This window comes from Seriola dumerili, unplaced genomic scaffold, assembly GCF_002260705.1.
Source record: "Seriola dumerili isolate Sdu_G_001 unplaced genomic scaffold, Sdu_1.0 BDQW01000306.1, whole genome shotgun sequence".
In the NCBI taxonomy this organism is placed as follows: Eukaryota; Metazoa; Chordata; class Actinopteri; order Carangiformes; family Carangidae; genus Seriola; species Seriola dumerili.
In genome coordinates, this window is record NW_019174561.1 from 1,296,001 (window position 1) to 1,310,316 (window position 14,316).

At 44.3% G+C, this 14,316-nt stretch overlaps 1 protein-coding gene across 1 annotated transcript in view; it reads right to left on the minus strand.

Annotated features, from left to right (window-relative positions):
* Positions 1 to 839: 839 nt before the first annotated feature.
* Positions 840 to 14,316, minus strand: part of rims4 (regulating synaptic membrane exocytosis 4) — a 39,659-nt gene continuing 26,182 nt past the window's right edge. Inside the window, exons 3-6 of the mRNA XM_022758705.1 lie at positions 13,514 to 13,626; positions 11,573 to 11,674; positions 10,392 to 10,531; positions 840 to 3,797 (exon numbers count right to left, since the gene is read on the minus strand). Of these exons, the coding sequence (XP_022614426.1) occupies positions 3,579 to 3,797; positions 10,392 to 10,531; positions 11,573 to 11,674; positions 13,514 to 13,626 (574 nt within the window). The 3' untranslated portion in view covers positions 840 to 3,578. The remainder of the gene's footprint in view (positions 3,798 to 10,391; positions 10,532 to 11,572; positions 11,675 to 13,513; positions 13,627 to 14,316) is intronic.

A 14,316-nucleotide genomic window follows, 5' to 3' on the forward strand; every position in this document is an offset into this window, starting at 1 on the left:
CTTTACAGAATGTGGCTAATTTGTTTGGAAATAGATAATATTATTAACATCCCTGCAACACTGCTACTGGAAAAACAGAGGCCACTTTTTCAAAGTTTTTTTCTTCTCAGAGTAAAATTACTCCGAATCCATGGTTTAGTTAAAACATTAGTGGATTAGTCTGAGTACGAGAAACTCGATTTTGATCTGAAATCTTCCTAGACGTTAAAAAACAAAATTTCATTTGCAAAAAAATTTGATATTTTTTTCCTTATTTTTTTATTTTTATTTTTTACAGATTTCAGTTTTTGTCTGTGAAAGAGAAAAAAAGCCCCAAATGAAACTGAGTCAGTCTCTTTAGTAAAAATCTGAATTAAACTGCTACATGTGTTTTCCTCCGGCTGCGTTTCCTCTCTCCTCTCTCTGTGTAGCGTTCAGCTCATGCTAAGTCTTATCGAGTTGTCTGCTAATCAGTTAGAAGGTTTAATCAGTCATGCAGATGCTACCAGCTAATGCTACAATCTTACGCTAACTAGCGAGGATATCCCGTCCCTTTAACGTGAATCAGCTAAGTCGTTATAGATGAACTTTGGCTCACTCCGAAAGACACGAACAGCCGTTAATATTTACACATTAAAAAAAGACATTAAGAATCATAAAGTGCCCAAATGAAACACATGAACTTCTGCTCTATAATAAACTATAAATGTCTCTACAGTGTGCACGTTGTGTTCCCTTTAAATTCATCCTTTCTGAAACCTCACATCTGTCCAGAACAGATCCTTTGTTTGGATGAGGAACATTTCATGCTTCCTCCCTCCCTCCCTGCCTCTCTCCCTCCTCCCCTCCCCCCTCCACGCTGTAGCATGGCTAATCACCAGGTGCCTCCTCGGTCTGTGGATTAGGGCTGTAATTTAGAATAAAAGTGACGCTTCTGTGCGCAGCCTGAATGCTGCTGTCGAGATGGTGTGAGCGGGTTGTTTCTGTTTCCTCCCTCACGTGCCGTGAGGTGACTGAGGAAGAGGAAGGAGAAGACACTTGCTGGTAGAAATTGGCACAGTAGAAACTGTTCTCAGATAACCGTTAGCCAAAACTTTAAAAACAAAAACAAAAAGGAGAGGAGGAATCTTAAAAATCTACTTCTAGAGTCTGAGCTCACTACAGATACACTGGGATTTACAGCAGGTTTTCAGCCCTACACTGTCAGCACTGTGTCAGAATCGTGTGTCAGAGTGTGGAAACTGAACTGAATCAAAGGAAATGACCCCGTTCAGACCAGGCTGGTTCTGCCTGTTGAATCTGGATCGTATCCTGATCAGGTTTTAACCACGTTTCATCTGTTTTTAATTCTAAATGCAAATCTAATCAAATATTATATGTTGTGGTGTCGGCAGGCCGAGAGGAACATCCTCCCCTCCCCATGAGAGAAACCAGAGCCTCTACATCTGCATGGTTCCCTCTGTGTTAGCATGTGGGGGCAGAGGAGGCGGAGACACAAAACACCTTAAGTTTTCTCCTTAAGTCTGACACTTAAGGTTAAATTTCTCCTCAGCTGAGGGGGTTACTTAAGGGTGTTACACAGAATCTCTTCAAAGGTTTCCTTAGTTAATGAAAAAAGTTAAGGTAATTTGCAGCAATGAAAGACATTTTACAGCGGTAAAATCCTACTGTTGCCATGGAGACCATTGATTTGCTGCCATTAGAACTTGTGATATCTGTGATCACTTTTGGGAAGCTGGTGACGGGAACTTCACCAGGTGAACTTTAGTCTCTAAGGTATTTTGTGCAACAGTTCAACTGACTTTAAGTGATTCCTTAAGTTTAAGACTAAGATCAGGAGAAAACCGTAAATATTTAAGGGAACATTTTAAGGTAACCTTAAGGAGAAAACTTAAGGGTGTTTTTGCAACTGTTTTTATTTTAAGGAAATCTTAATTCAGACTTTAAGGAAAATCTTAACTTAAGGTGTTTTGTGCAACTGGCGCCAGGATCTGAGTTCAGGTCTCACTCCGGTCGACTTCCGGTGTGTCAGCTGGGTGTCGGGACTGGTGGGTTGTAGCAGTCTCCATAGCAACCCCCTCCACGCTCCATCGCTGTCCTTAACTTGAGTCAAGGTATGACTGTTGGACCTGGCACCTCCTCAGTGGTTAACCCGGTCAACGTCCTCCTCAGCTGCTTCCTGTCTGTCCGCCTCCTTCCACCAGACCCACCAGAGCTGAACTGAGATCCCACAGACTGAAGCCCGTGTTCTCCACAGCCCGTCGGTCCTGTTTGTTGTGTTCCCGTCAACGAGCTTTACTCAGGAGGACAGAGATTTGACTAGCTAGCAGGGCTGGTCCGACAGCCGCCATGTTGTTTACAAAACTGGGAGAAGACCTTGAAGTAGACCCAGAACTCGCTGAAGGGATTACAAATCCCATCTGGTCTGTGAACACCTCGGGATCCTCCAGGCGGAGCTGGAAAGCCACTGTGACCCCACCCCTGGATAACCAGAAGAAAATGGACGGGTGGAGATAAAATATCTCATGCATAACATCCAATTTAGTTTGCACTTTAATCCCAGAACCACCTCCTGAAGTGACTGACATAATCTGTAAATATCTATTCCAGAGTCCAGAAACCAGCAGGTAAAATGTGGCTGCAGGTTTTCATTCCGACTAATCACAGCACCAGCTGATTCCACTTAGCCCCTCCCACAAAAGATGACACTCAGCTGATACTTTGATCGATTGCAATGAAAATGTTCAAACCCTTTGATCGTAACGGTACGTGGTCTTCGAGAATTCAGAACGTGCTTTTACCAAGACCTAGACCTGGCTGCAGAACTCTGGATCCCATTGATCCGGTTCAGATCTAGATCCTTCCAGACGATGAAGGAGGATTTGATTCATGTCACATGACTGCTACTGAAGGTCAAATGTGTGACACAGGAAACAAAAACAACTCAGGTCAGTGTTGGAAACATTCTGTCATCTTTCTCTTCAGTCCTCTTCAGATCCTGCCCCCCCCCCCACCTGGAGACCAGAGTCTCAGACGACCTGAAGACAGTCCCACCTTCTCTCCGGACACGTGGACACCCAGGGTGATCTGTCCGGTCCCTTCATGAGGACACAGACAGACAGACAAGCGTTCCTGGAAGTGAGAATTGAAAGTGAAGCGAAGCTGAGGCCGCAGTGCATCATGGTCCCAGGAGGATGTGATCAATGTCTGTTTGAAGTATCCTCATTAAGGAGGGTTTTGTTTTTTCATCAAAGAGATCTGAAGAGAGCAAAGTGTTCCTGTGCGTGGGAGGGGCTGCAACAACAAAAGAAACGTGTTTCCCATGAGTCCTCGGGAAACAGTCTGATACGACATCAAAAGAAACAGTAGATTTCCAATGAGAGCCAGAACTACCTACTGATTTGTAAAATAATTTCCCGATCAGGGGAGTGATTCGTTCCCCGGTGTGGTTGGACCTGTCGAAGTGATTCTTAACGACTACCCGCTCCAGAGGCGGCGCCGCCCGGCTGACCCGGGGCACAAGGTTACAGGGCATATAAAAAGAGACGGCAACGAAATCTTAGTCGCAACAACAACAGATTTAAGTGTTGACGTGAGTCTTAGGAGCGCTCACAGCAGGGCCCGATGGTGCTCTCCAGGGACATCTGGGACGAGTGGCGGATCAGCGGCGCCATCGTCGGGTCCACCATGGAGGAGGTAGGAAAGAGCTTGTACCAGCCAATCACCATCGTGCTGAGGTCCAGCTCCTCCAACAGGATTCGGGCCACGCCCATGAAGCATTTGCGGTCCATCCGTCCGTAGTTGCCCCAAACAATCACCTGTGGAAAAGACAATTATTTGTTTAGAATAGATAAATACATAAACGCAGAGCTCATCGACATGACAGAGGAAGCATAAGGCGTCTTTGAATAAGAAAACATCTTCAGATATGGAAATGCAAAGATAAGTGACGATGTAATAACCTTCAAAACTGTCACCTTACTCCAACCACACATTAGAAGAATTTCAAAAGACCAAAGTATGAGCCAGACGTTGTAAATAATTGAGGCTGAGCCCAAACTTAAGATGAAACCGTCGTGTGTGAAGGATCTGCTAGCTGCCGGGCGACCTGTAGATGGCGATCTTTCCCCAGTAGCTCAAAGAGCTCCACTGATTGGCTGGTCCAGATAGAGTGAGAGGAAACGACCCATGGCTGGAGCTCTATAAGCCACGCCCCTTTGCCCTCACTCCGCCTATGCTGACCTTCTCTCACATCTAAAGAGTTTTTAGTCTCACACTTTGAGATTATTTCCCATCATGCTCCAGGTGGAAAAACTGTTTTGTCAGACTTTTCTGCTCTTTGAAATTCTACATTATTATTATTATTATTATTATTATTAATAATATATAAAATCAGGAACTCAACATATCAACAACTCAACTATATTTGTCATGATTTGCCCCTAAAATGACTGTTTGGACTTTGTATTTATGATTTCCTGTTTTATTTTGAAATTATTTTTCTTGCCAAACAATCGAGATAACTGGAGCGTCCCGCAGCTCGAATAAAACTCGTCGTTTGATGTGAGGACGACATAAATATATTTGAGAATCTCAAATGCTGAAAAATCGGTGCCCACTGAACACATGAACGACTGAACATTCACGTACCTGCCTGGTAAACACCTGAGTCCATGCTCCAGTTTGTGAGATGATGTCATCTGGGTTACTTTCTCAGACTTGAGAAAGTTCCCTTCATACACCTGTTTTCACCACAAGCTTTACTGTTCTTACTGTTATTGACTACGGACTGTCTTTGATGTGATGTGATGTGATGTGATTTGATTTGATTTGATTTGATTTGATTTGATTTGATTTGACAGGTAAACTGCCCCTTTAACACTGGAGCATCACTTCCTGTTTCCCTCAGGTTACAGGCAACTCAAACACCTGGTTAAGTTTGGAAAAAATTGTGGTTTTAGTAAATATATAGTAATATGATTAAACTGTGTCAACACATGCTTCAGGTTAGCACTGACTCGACGTGATATTTACCCTCTGACCTGTGGACCAGCATCCTTAGCGCCACGCTGCTAACGTGGCTAAAAGCATCACACTTCCTGCAGAACATCATGCACTGCGCTTCACTCTGCTTCAGTTGGATTTTCCTTTTGTACTTTACTGCAGGAAAATAAAGTTTTCTGTCAGTTTTAATTAAAAGTCTCATAATGAGCTGCCTGATGAAACTGCAGTAAATATTTCACTTTCTCTTTCTAACTCAATTTGGCCAAAAATTAAAAAAACAACCCGAATCCTCGGGGACATCAGCAAACCTGCAGTGTTCACTGACGACGGTTTAAACAGGCTTCCACTCTCAGTCTGTGCTCATATTAAAACTATATATTATATAAGTTCAGCCTGCAGGGAGACCTCAGAGTTTCCTGAAACGTGGCTTCAAAGAGCCTTGAATCCCGCACACAAAGCATTCTGGGAGTAACGGAGGAGCAGACAGATCAGCTGGCGAAGTGATGAGGTTAAGAGGGCGGGGTTAATTAGCTTTAATCCAGATGGTTTGGAAATCTGTTGATAGTTTCTCTATCAGATGGATGGATGGAAGACTAAATCGTAATTGAAAATAAAATTAGATTAATCCCCCAGCGCTCCTGTGTGTGTGTGTGTGTGTGTGTGTGTGTGTGTGTGTGTGTGTGTGTGTGTGTGTGTGTGTGTGTGTGTGTGTGTGTGTGTTCGTCAAGTTTCCCTCCTCTCAGACGGACCGACATCTTGTCAAGCGACGGACAAAATAATCAATATCCGTCTGCATACGTGTGTGTGTGATTGTGCTGGTGATTTCCACAGAGACTTGGAGGAAAAACCTGCTTCAATCTATTTCCCTCCATCTTTGACGGAGAATCGACGTCTCTGTCGAGTCCTGACCTCGACCACAACAACGCAGGAGAGGGAGACATGTGGAGGAGGAGACATGGACGTGGAGGACGGGAGGAAGAAGTGGTGGAGAGTGACGTATGGAGGAGGAAACATGCAGAGTCCTGGATCCTGGACTGATCCAGTCTCTGGGAACAGGAACAAACACAAACACACTGCAGGAGCTGATGGACGCAGACAAAGGGATTTAATTACAGAAACACAGCATGTTGCAGTGAAGTGAGGAGCAGTGGGCGCACCGTGACACCAGCAAGTGGGACAGAAAATTCATCTGCTAAATATAAAGCGGGATCCTTCGGTGTACATGTGCATCTAATGAAGGGAATCTTAAAGGTTCTGTACACGAAATTTTTAACAGTAATACAGCAGTAAACAACTGTTTTTTATGTGAAGATATAGAGGAGTAATGGCGTCCTGAGCAGAGAACGAAGCCACGCCCCCTTTGTGTGTGATGTAATCTGAGTTTCTCTGGTCTTCGTTTTTGGTAGCCGGTCAGGTTGAGTATACTAGTGCATGTATGTGGACCCAGGCTTTCGTCTATAAAGGGATACGTTTTTTTCCAGCTCCATCAGTGTCATTGGTGCAGCCGGTCCCAGTGGATCAGTCCATGTCTGAATTTCTTTCCCAGTCCGACCGTGGAGCCGATACCGGTCTGGTTTACTGAGAGGAGAACCCTACGAGCTGCTAAAAGCTCCAGTTGAACTCAGAACTGTTTTTTCTTCTCCTCCATGTGTCAGTAACTTGATGCTACATGATGCCACATGTCTGTTTTCATTAGCGATGGCTACAGTAGACATGCTAACGTTAGCTAACTTGCTGTTACCCATATTGTGAATACGTTCAGTAAATGTTGCTATCGCTACTTAGCTAACAGTCAACATTGCTGTGGAGCATATCTTCCGCTCCCAATCAAATCAAAGTATAGGTATAACCATTGGCCAATTGTCACTGTTTTACCCTTTTTCATAGGATTGGACATAACCAGGAAGAAAACAGAAAAGCAGTTGAAGGAAACAAACTATGAAATTCAAAATTAAAAGTACATCTTCATAAAAACCAGGAAAATTCTTGTCCTGGGAAATAATATAAATTTTCTGGGACAAGTCGCTGAAAAAAAGAGAACAATCCGAGCAAAACCAGGACGAGTGGCAACAGTAATGCCCCCCCTCTAAATAAACTCTATGATAATGTAGGAAATGTAAAAAAGAAAAATATTCTAAATGTTATGAGCTAATTTTCTGTCACGTACTTTTTGTGTCACAGGCTGTGTCCTGTGTAAATAATAACAATAGGAAAACAACCTGTCAGATCTTTAGTATCTGGACACACAGGACAAGTCGACAAAACAAACACACAACAGAATCAAAGCAGGAGATCAGAGAGGAAGTGATGAAAGGACGGGAGCAGAGGAGGAGGAGAGGAGAAAGACGGACAGCCGATAATTAAAAAAGAGGCATTAGCAGCTAATTACGCTGCAGTGACGGGAGCAGCAGCAGAGCATTCTGGGAACATTCACTGAACACACAGCAGCTCAGAGGTACAAACTTCAGAGCCCACTGACCTGACCTCAGTTAACCCCTGACCCTGCAGCATGTGTCAGACACTCAGTACAGACATGATAACAGGAAGAAAGACGAAAACTTCAAAATAAGAAAATCCCTATTTCAGACACTGATACAACAGTTACACTGATTTAACAATCTTGGCTGGTTTCAGCTTTTCTACTTCACACATTAAAGCTCCTCCAGTGTAAAGGTCTGTGTCCATGTGTAGTGTGATTATAGATCAGGTCTAGCTTCTATATTAATACTGTGAAAGTATCAAAGCCTCAGTCCACAGAGAAATGCACACAGCCTGTATTCAGAAACTGAGCCTTAAAACCAGCCGTCAGGACTTCTGGAACTTTGTGATGTCACAACAAAGCAGTCACCAAGCCCCGCCCACCTGGACCCACCATCCAAACCTTGCAGGATTTGGTTTCTCTGAGTGTTTTTACCTGAAATCTTCTATATCTTTATTGGATCACTCAGAAAACAGTCAGCCAATCAGAAGAGAGGCTCAGAGCCTCCTCTCTTCTGATTGGCTCACCGACCTGTTGTTACTAGAGCTCCAGAGAGAAGCCTGAGAGAGGAGATGTGAAACTACCCTGAGATGGTTTTTATATCTTCTGATGGATCAACACTTCAAATAAAACAAAATATATAACATAATAATTTAATATTATTAAATAAAACACTAGAAACGTGCAAAACAGGGACCTTTAATAACTTCCTTTAATAAAAAATCCACCTGTACTTTGTGCAGAGATCGTTTGGCCTCAAACTGATCGACTCCACAATCGTACAGTGCAGCAGGAAGTGTGATGAAGTGTTTTCATTATTTTGTCTCTGGCTGTAAAGTCCTGTTTGAACAGAGGAACATTAACTGAGATTAATAAGAGAAATATAAAAACTACAACTATGAACACAGTCAGAAACAGTCTGGACTCTGCAGGATGTCAGACACTAAAATCTGTAAAACCTGAATTAAAGCAGATTTTCCTTCACTGAACCTAAAACCTGAATCCTCTGCTGTGATATTTAAATGAACACACGTCTAAAATCAACTGCTGTGAATGAAAAGCTGAATGAATCCTCGGCGCCGCTTCGCTAAATCAGGAAGTGACAAATTGAAAAGCGGCGCTGCTGCTGATTTCAGCGGTTTTCTTTCTCCACTGTGAATGAGTTTGATGAAAGTCGGAGGACAGAGACACAGACAGCAGATAATTAAGAGGGAGGCGTTTAGTGGCTAATTACACAGAGACAGGATCAGCAGAGGGGGGAGAGTGATGGGGGGGGCAGAGAGAGGGAGAGAGAGACAGAGAGGGAGGGAGAGAGAGAGGGAGGAAGGTAGGAAGTAAAGAAAGAAAGGGGTGAAGAACAGGAAACAGAAAAGAAGGAAGTGAGGCAGCTGTAAAGTCTTTTAAGCAGCTGAAGCTCTGGTCTCCGACTCCTCTGAACCTCTTCATCTGAGTCAGGACCAGACCCAGACCCAGACCCACACCCAGATCCAGATCCAGACTCAGACCCAGACCCACACCCAGATCCAGATCCAGATCCTAGTCCTGATCCAGATCTTGATCCAGATCCAGACTCAGATCCAGATCCTGATCCACACCCAGATCCTAGTCCTGATCCAGATCTTGATCCAGATCCAGATCCAGACCCAGATACTGATTCTGATCCAGATATTGATCCAGATCCAGATCCAGACCCAGATTCAGATCCAGATCCAGATCCTGATCCACACCCAGATCCTAGTCCAGATCCAGATCTTGATCCAGATCCAGATGCAGACCCAGATACTGATTCTGATCCAGATTCTGATTCTGTCCTGATCCAGATCTTGATCCAGATCCAGATCCTGATCCACACCCAGATCCTAGTCCTGATCCAGATCTTGATCCAGATCCAGATCCAGATCCAGACCCGGATACTGATTCTGATCCTGATCCTGATCCTGATCCTGATCCAGACCCAGACCCAGACCCAGACCCAGACCCAGACCCAGACTCAGATCCAGACCCAGATCCTGATCCAGATCCGGATACTGATTCTGATCCAGATTCTGATCCTGATCCAGACCCAGACCCAGACCCAGACCCAGACCCAGACCAAGACTCAGATCCAGACCCAGATCCTGATCCGGATCCTGTTACAGATCCAGATCCAGACCCAGACCCAGATCCTGATCCTGATCCAGATACGGCTCTCCTGTGTCACATTCATCCATCCACCACCTCCTCCTCCTGATGTGGATTCTCCGTTCATCAGTTCATCATTTCATGCTGCGTTCCTATTGGTTGGTTTGTAGGTTGTAGGAGGAGCCACATTGTGAGACGGTCATCCTAAATTTGTGACCTTGACAGAATTTGTCCCAGGTTGTCTCTGGTCGCCTTCATCGCCATGGTTACTATAATAACAGTCATGGCTTGGTAAGGTTTAGAAAAAGATCGTGATTAAAATACGTACTTCCTCAACATTAGACAATCTCTGTTGTCATGGTTACAATAATGACAACAAACGGTCATGGATAATAGAAACAACACGGGAATCGAACACACCGCTCTCCTGTGTCACATTCATCCGTCCACCTCCTCCTGACGTGGACTCTGTCTCTCTTTATACTACGTCACCGACACTTTTCCCTGTCATCATCACGACGACCACTAGATGTCGCCTAGCAACAACACCTAACTATGATGTCATAATGACCTGCAGCATAGGTGACCTGTGGGCTCGTTTTTTCCAAACAGGAGGACGGTCTCAGTTATCAAATGTTAGCATGCTAACACCATAGACGCCTGTTCAACATCAGCATGTTAGCTTCGTCACTGTGAACACGTTAGCGTGAAAACTGTCTGTGAATCAAACCCTGTTTAACGTCTGTTTCGTAACTGTCTATTTCCTGGGTGGTGTGGGTCGTGACTGACCTGTGAGGATGTGTCTCACCTGCACCACTTTCCCCTGAGGGCTCTCGGAGAAGACCAGGACCTGGTTGTAGAGAGGATCCAGACTCTTCCTCACTGACTTGGTCTTCTTCTTGGCCACACACACGCCGTTCTCCAGGAGGTAAACTTTGATGTAGGCGGCTGGAACGACAGCAGACAGAAGGTCAATTTTCACGAGCTCGTTTGATCAGCTGAAAATACAGATTATTGATCATGACTTATCATTTTCTAGATTTGATTTCAGGTCCTGGAAGCAAAACAATATGACAGACTGAACACACACACTGTTGGTCCTGTATGTTAGAAGATTAAAGATTCAACTTTGTCTTCTCTGGTTTCATTTCATCTCTTCGTTTCACGTTCTGTTCATTCACATTAAACTCTTCTCTCTCTCTCTCTTTCTGCCTCCTGTTCTGTTCATCATCTTCTCTTCCTGTCTCTCCCGCATTGTTTTTTTTTTGTTGTTTCCTGTTTTGCTGACGCTGTTTTGTTCTTATGTAATTAGGATCAATGGCTGCTTTCATATTAATATTATGCAACAGAGTGAAGCTACAATCAGAGTTAATAGTTTGTTGTTGTTACACAATCAAACAAATTTAAAAACACAGTCACGTGATCGGGTCAGTTTCTGTTTCACAGACTGATTGATTTTCATTTCACATCCATATTTTATCTGTGGAGTCAGTGTCTTCTCAGATTTGTGTTTTTTTTTATTCTTTATTATTTATTCTTCCTTCACTCATTATTCCTGGTTTTGGAGGAACTGGATTTATATTGAAGTGTGTGTGTTTATGTGAAATCATTGTGTGTCTGATTTATTGCAATAAAATAATAGATCATTAAAACGACTCAAGGTCGTTTCTCTGGAGTTTCATCTGTGACGCAGACTGTAAATAAAGATGGACGACGCCTCTGTGACGTCGTGCTCTGCTTTCTGAAGCTCAGAGTGAGCTGCTCCACCGTTGCCATCTTGGCAGTGTCTGACTCCGCCTCTTAACTCCCAGCTAATCCAAATATGTGAAAGAGGAGGGGCGTGGGTGGAGCTGAGACTTTGATGCATGAGCATAGGTTTAAAATGTCCACTGCAGCCTGTAGCTGTTATTCACTGGCTCCTGGTGCATTCATGTGCTGTGGGAACTTCCATCGTTTTACTGACAGACCGGGGGGGGGGCTCAGACTGACCTGGAGGTCCCTTTGAACCTTGTTTCATGGTGAGTCCTCTGGCCTGGACGACCTCCACCTCCAGACCTCCGTTCCTCTCCAGCAGACCGATCTCTACGTCACCTGGACGGGACAGAGCACAGGTGCACTTCAACACTGACGCTTTTAAAAGATGATTTATCAATGAAGTAAATACACAGTGATGGAAAACATGTGAGACACTCTGAGTCTGAGTCCAGAACCAGAACTAGGTCAAGACTAAATCATTACATCATATCCTGTCACAGTTTCTCTCAGTCAGTTACTTCCTGGTTTTTCTCCCTGTGTTCCCTTGTGACTCCGCCCCTCCGGTTTGTCTGTGTTTGTGTGTAGGTGCTGTGGGTGGGGCTTCCTCTACCTGGCTCTGGAGAGTAACACACCTGCATCCCACTACCTCATCAGCCACAGGACAAACACTCCTCTCATCGTCAGATTGTTCCTCAGCGGTAACGAGCTCTCTTCCTGTTTCCTGTGTCTCAAGTATTTTCTAGTTTTATTTCTCCTGGTTCTCCTGTGAGTCTCAGGACTCCAGACCAGAACCCTCGTTCCCCAAACCCACCGTCCAGCTGTCTGCTTCATCCACCAGATCCCAATCCCCCTCCACAACCTCAAGTTCCTGGATCATCTCCTCCACGCCACGCCCTGCAACACCGTCACTACTCAACCCTCCAGCCACAATTCCCCATATTTCTCTCTTTTTCTTTACAAAGTTTTCTCATTAAATCCAGTTAAAAACCTGCATTTAGATCCAGAACTAAAAGTCAAACATCACAATGTTGAGATGGCAGAGACTTCAGTCCAAAGAAGCTGAAAGGAAGTGGCTCCAGAGACCACAGGAACAACGACCAGAACACAGAATAAACAGAGAAGCTGTTTTGAAACCTCCTTTAGCTTCATGAAGTGATGTCTAATACTTTCAGCCTCTTTTAGCTCATTGTTGTGACTTGACAGAGTCTTCACTGTGTGATTCAGTCACAGTTTCCTGATGGCTCCACACCAACTGCCCGGGAAACAACAGCAGCTGAAGAAATGAAGAGCTGATGGAGAATAAATTCAAACTCTGCGTTCAGTCGATGAGCAGAAACAAGATGACTGAATGTGTTTGCTCACGTTAGCTTGAACAGCTTTGTAAAGAGACGTCTTTAAAATCTGTATTTTTCAGGTTTAACAGTGAGAAATGAAACTTTTCTCATCCTCTCTCTGAAAGTCACAGTTTCAGTTCAACGTCCCAGAACAACAAACACGTTCCTCTGGAAGTGACAGAGCGCAGCTGACGGCCAAGTTATTCTGGGTCCTCTGACATTATGTAACGTTGGACTGGACAGCCGGTCTGCGGTGGAGCCGGTCCAGTTAGTGTCACTGTTGTCGTTCCAAGGACGCAGTCTGACTGCCAGAGAGGAAGCTGACCCACTTACGGCCCGTCAGAGCCGAGGAGGACGACCCAGTACACGCAGCCTGTTCAGGAGGACGCAGCAGCTCTCAGTGACGGGGAGAGAAACTGTTTCTTTCTTTTTCAACTTTCAAACACATTTTTTATTTTTCATTTCCTGTTTCAGGGACGTTTCACAAAGTCGCTGCTGGTTCTGACCCTCACATCTTCATCATTTACTTCTCAGGAATCATTTCCAACCTCTATATAAATCAATATATATATATATATATATATATATATATATTATTATTATTATTTGATTATCAACATAGTACTCTACAGGGCTTTGGGATGGATATATTTTGTAAAACAATACATACATAAACATACATAATTGTATGGGCTGGACATGTCAATATATGAAATTGTTTCAATACGTTCCATATATAATTTTTTACATGTTTGATTTTATGTGTAGATATATATATATATATATATATATGAACATGTAATATATGTAATGTATTGGATTAGTGTATTGGATGTCTCACCCATGGAAGTGGTCGCCAGCGTCTGTCGCCCGACAAACTGGGCGGGTCCCATCCCATCCAGGAAGTCGCTGAACTGGGCGTCAGATGCGAGACACATGCCGCTGTAGTTCAAACTGTAGGAGGCAGACAGGAGGAGGGGGGGTGGGGGGGGGGTAAACATGAGAGAGAAACTGAGTCTGGAGGAAACAGGAAGAGAGACATTAGAATACAGGAAGTGATGACTTCTCACTCCTGTTTCAACTTATCTGAACTCCCACAATTCAACTGGGCTAATGTCTGACCCCCTGTATCCTCAGTGTGTGTGTGTGTGTGTGTGCGCAAAGGAATTAGCTCAGAGTGCTTTGGTGGCAGACTGCCAGGTATACTACGACTGTCTGTGTGTGTGTGTGTGTGAGTGTGTGTGTGTGTGTGTGTGTGTGTGTGTGTGTGTGTGTGTGTAGCTTCAGGCTCTGAACCAGGACCAAGTGGTTCAGGTCTTGGTCAACATCCACTGGGCAACAGTGATAAATCAGAACATGTATGACATCATGTGTGACCAACTTCCTGCTTTAAGCTCCACCCACACAGGTGCTCCCATTCGCTTTGGCCAATTAAAGCTCTTCTCAGGACGTGAACAGACTCTGATTGGCTGAGACCTCAGTTCACCTGTACCTGAGTCCAAGTCACCAACAGGTGGATCCTTCATGGTCCAACATATCCCAAGATTCATTGTGCTCCGGTGATGAAAGCAAACAGCAGACAGAGAGTCTGAGGATCAAACTGTTGGATACTGTCGTCCTCTCACTTCCTCTTCTCTCCAGTCT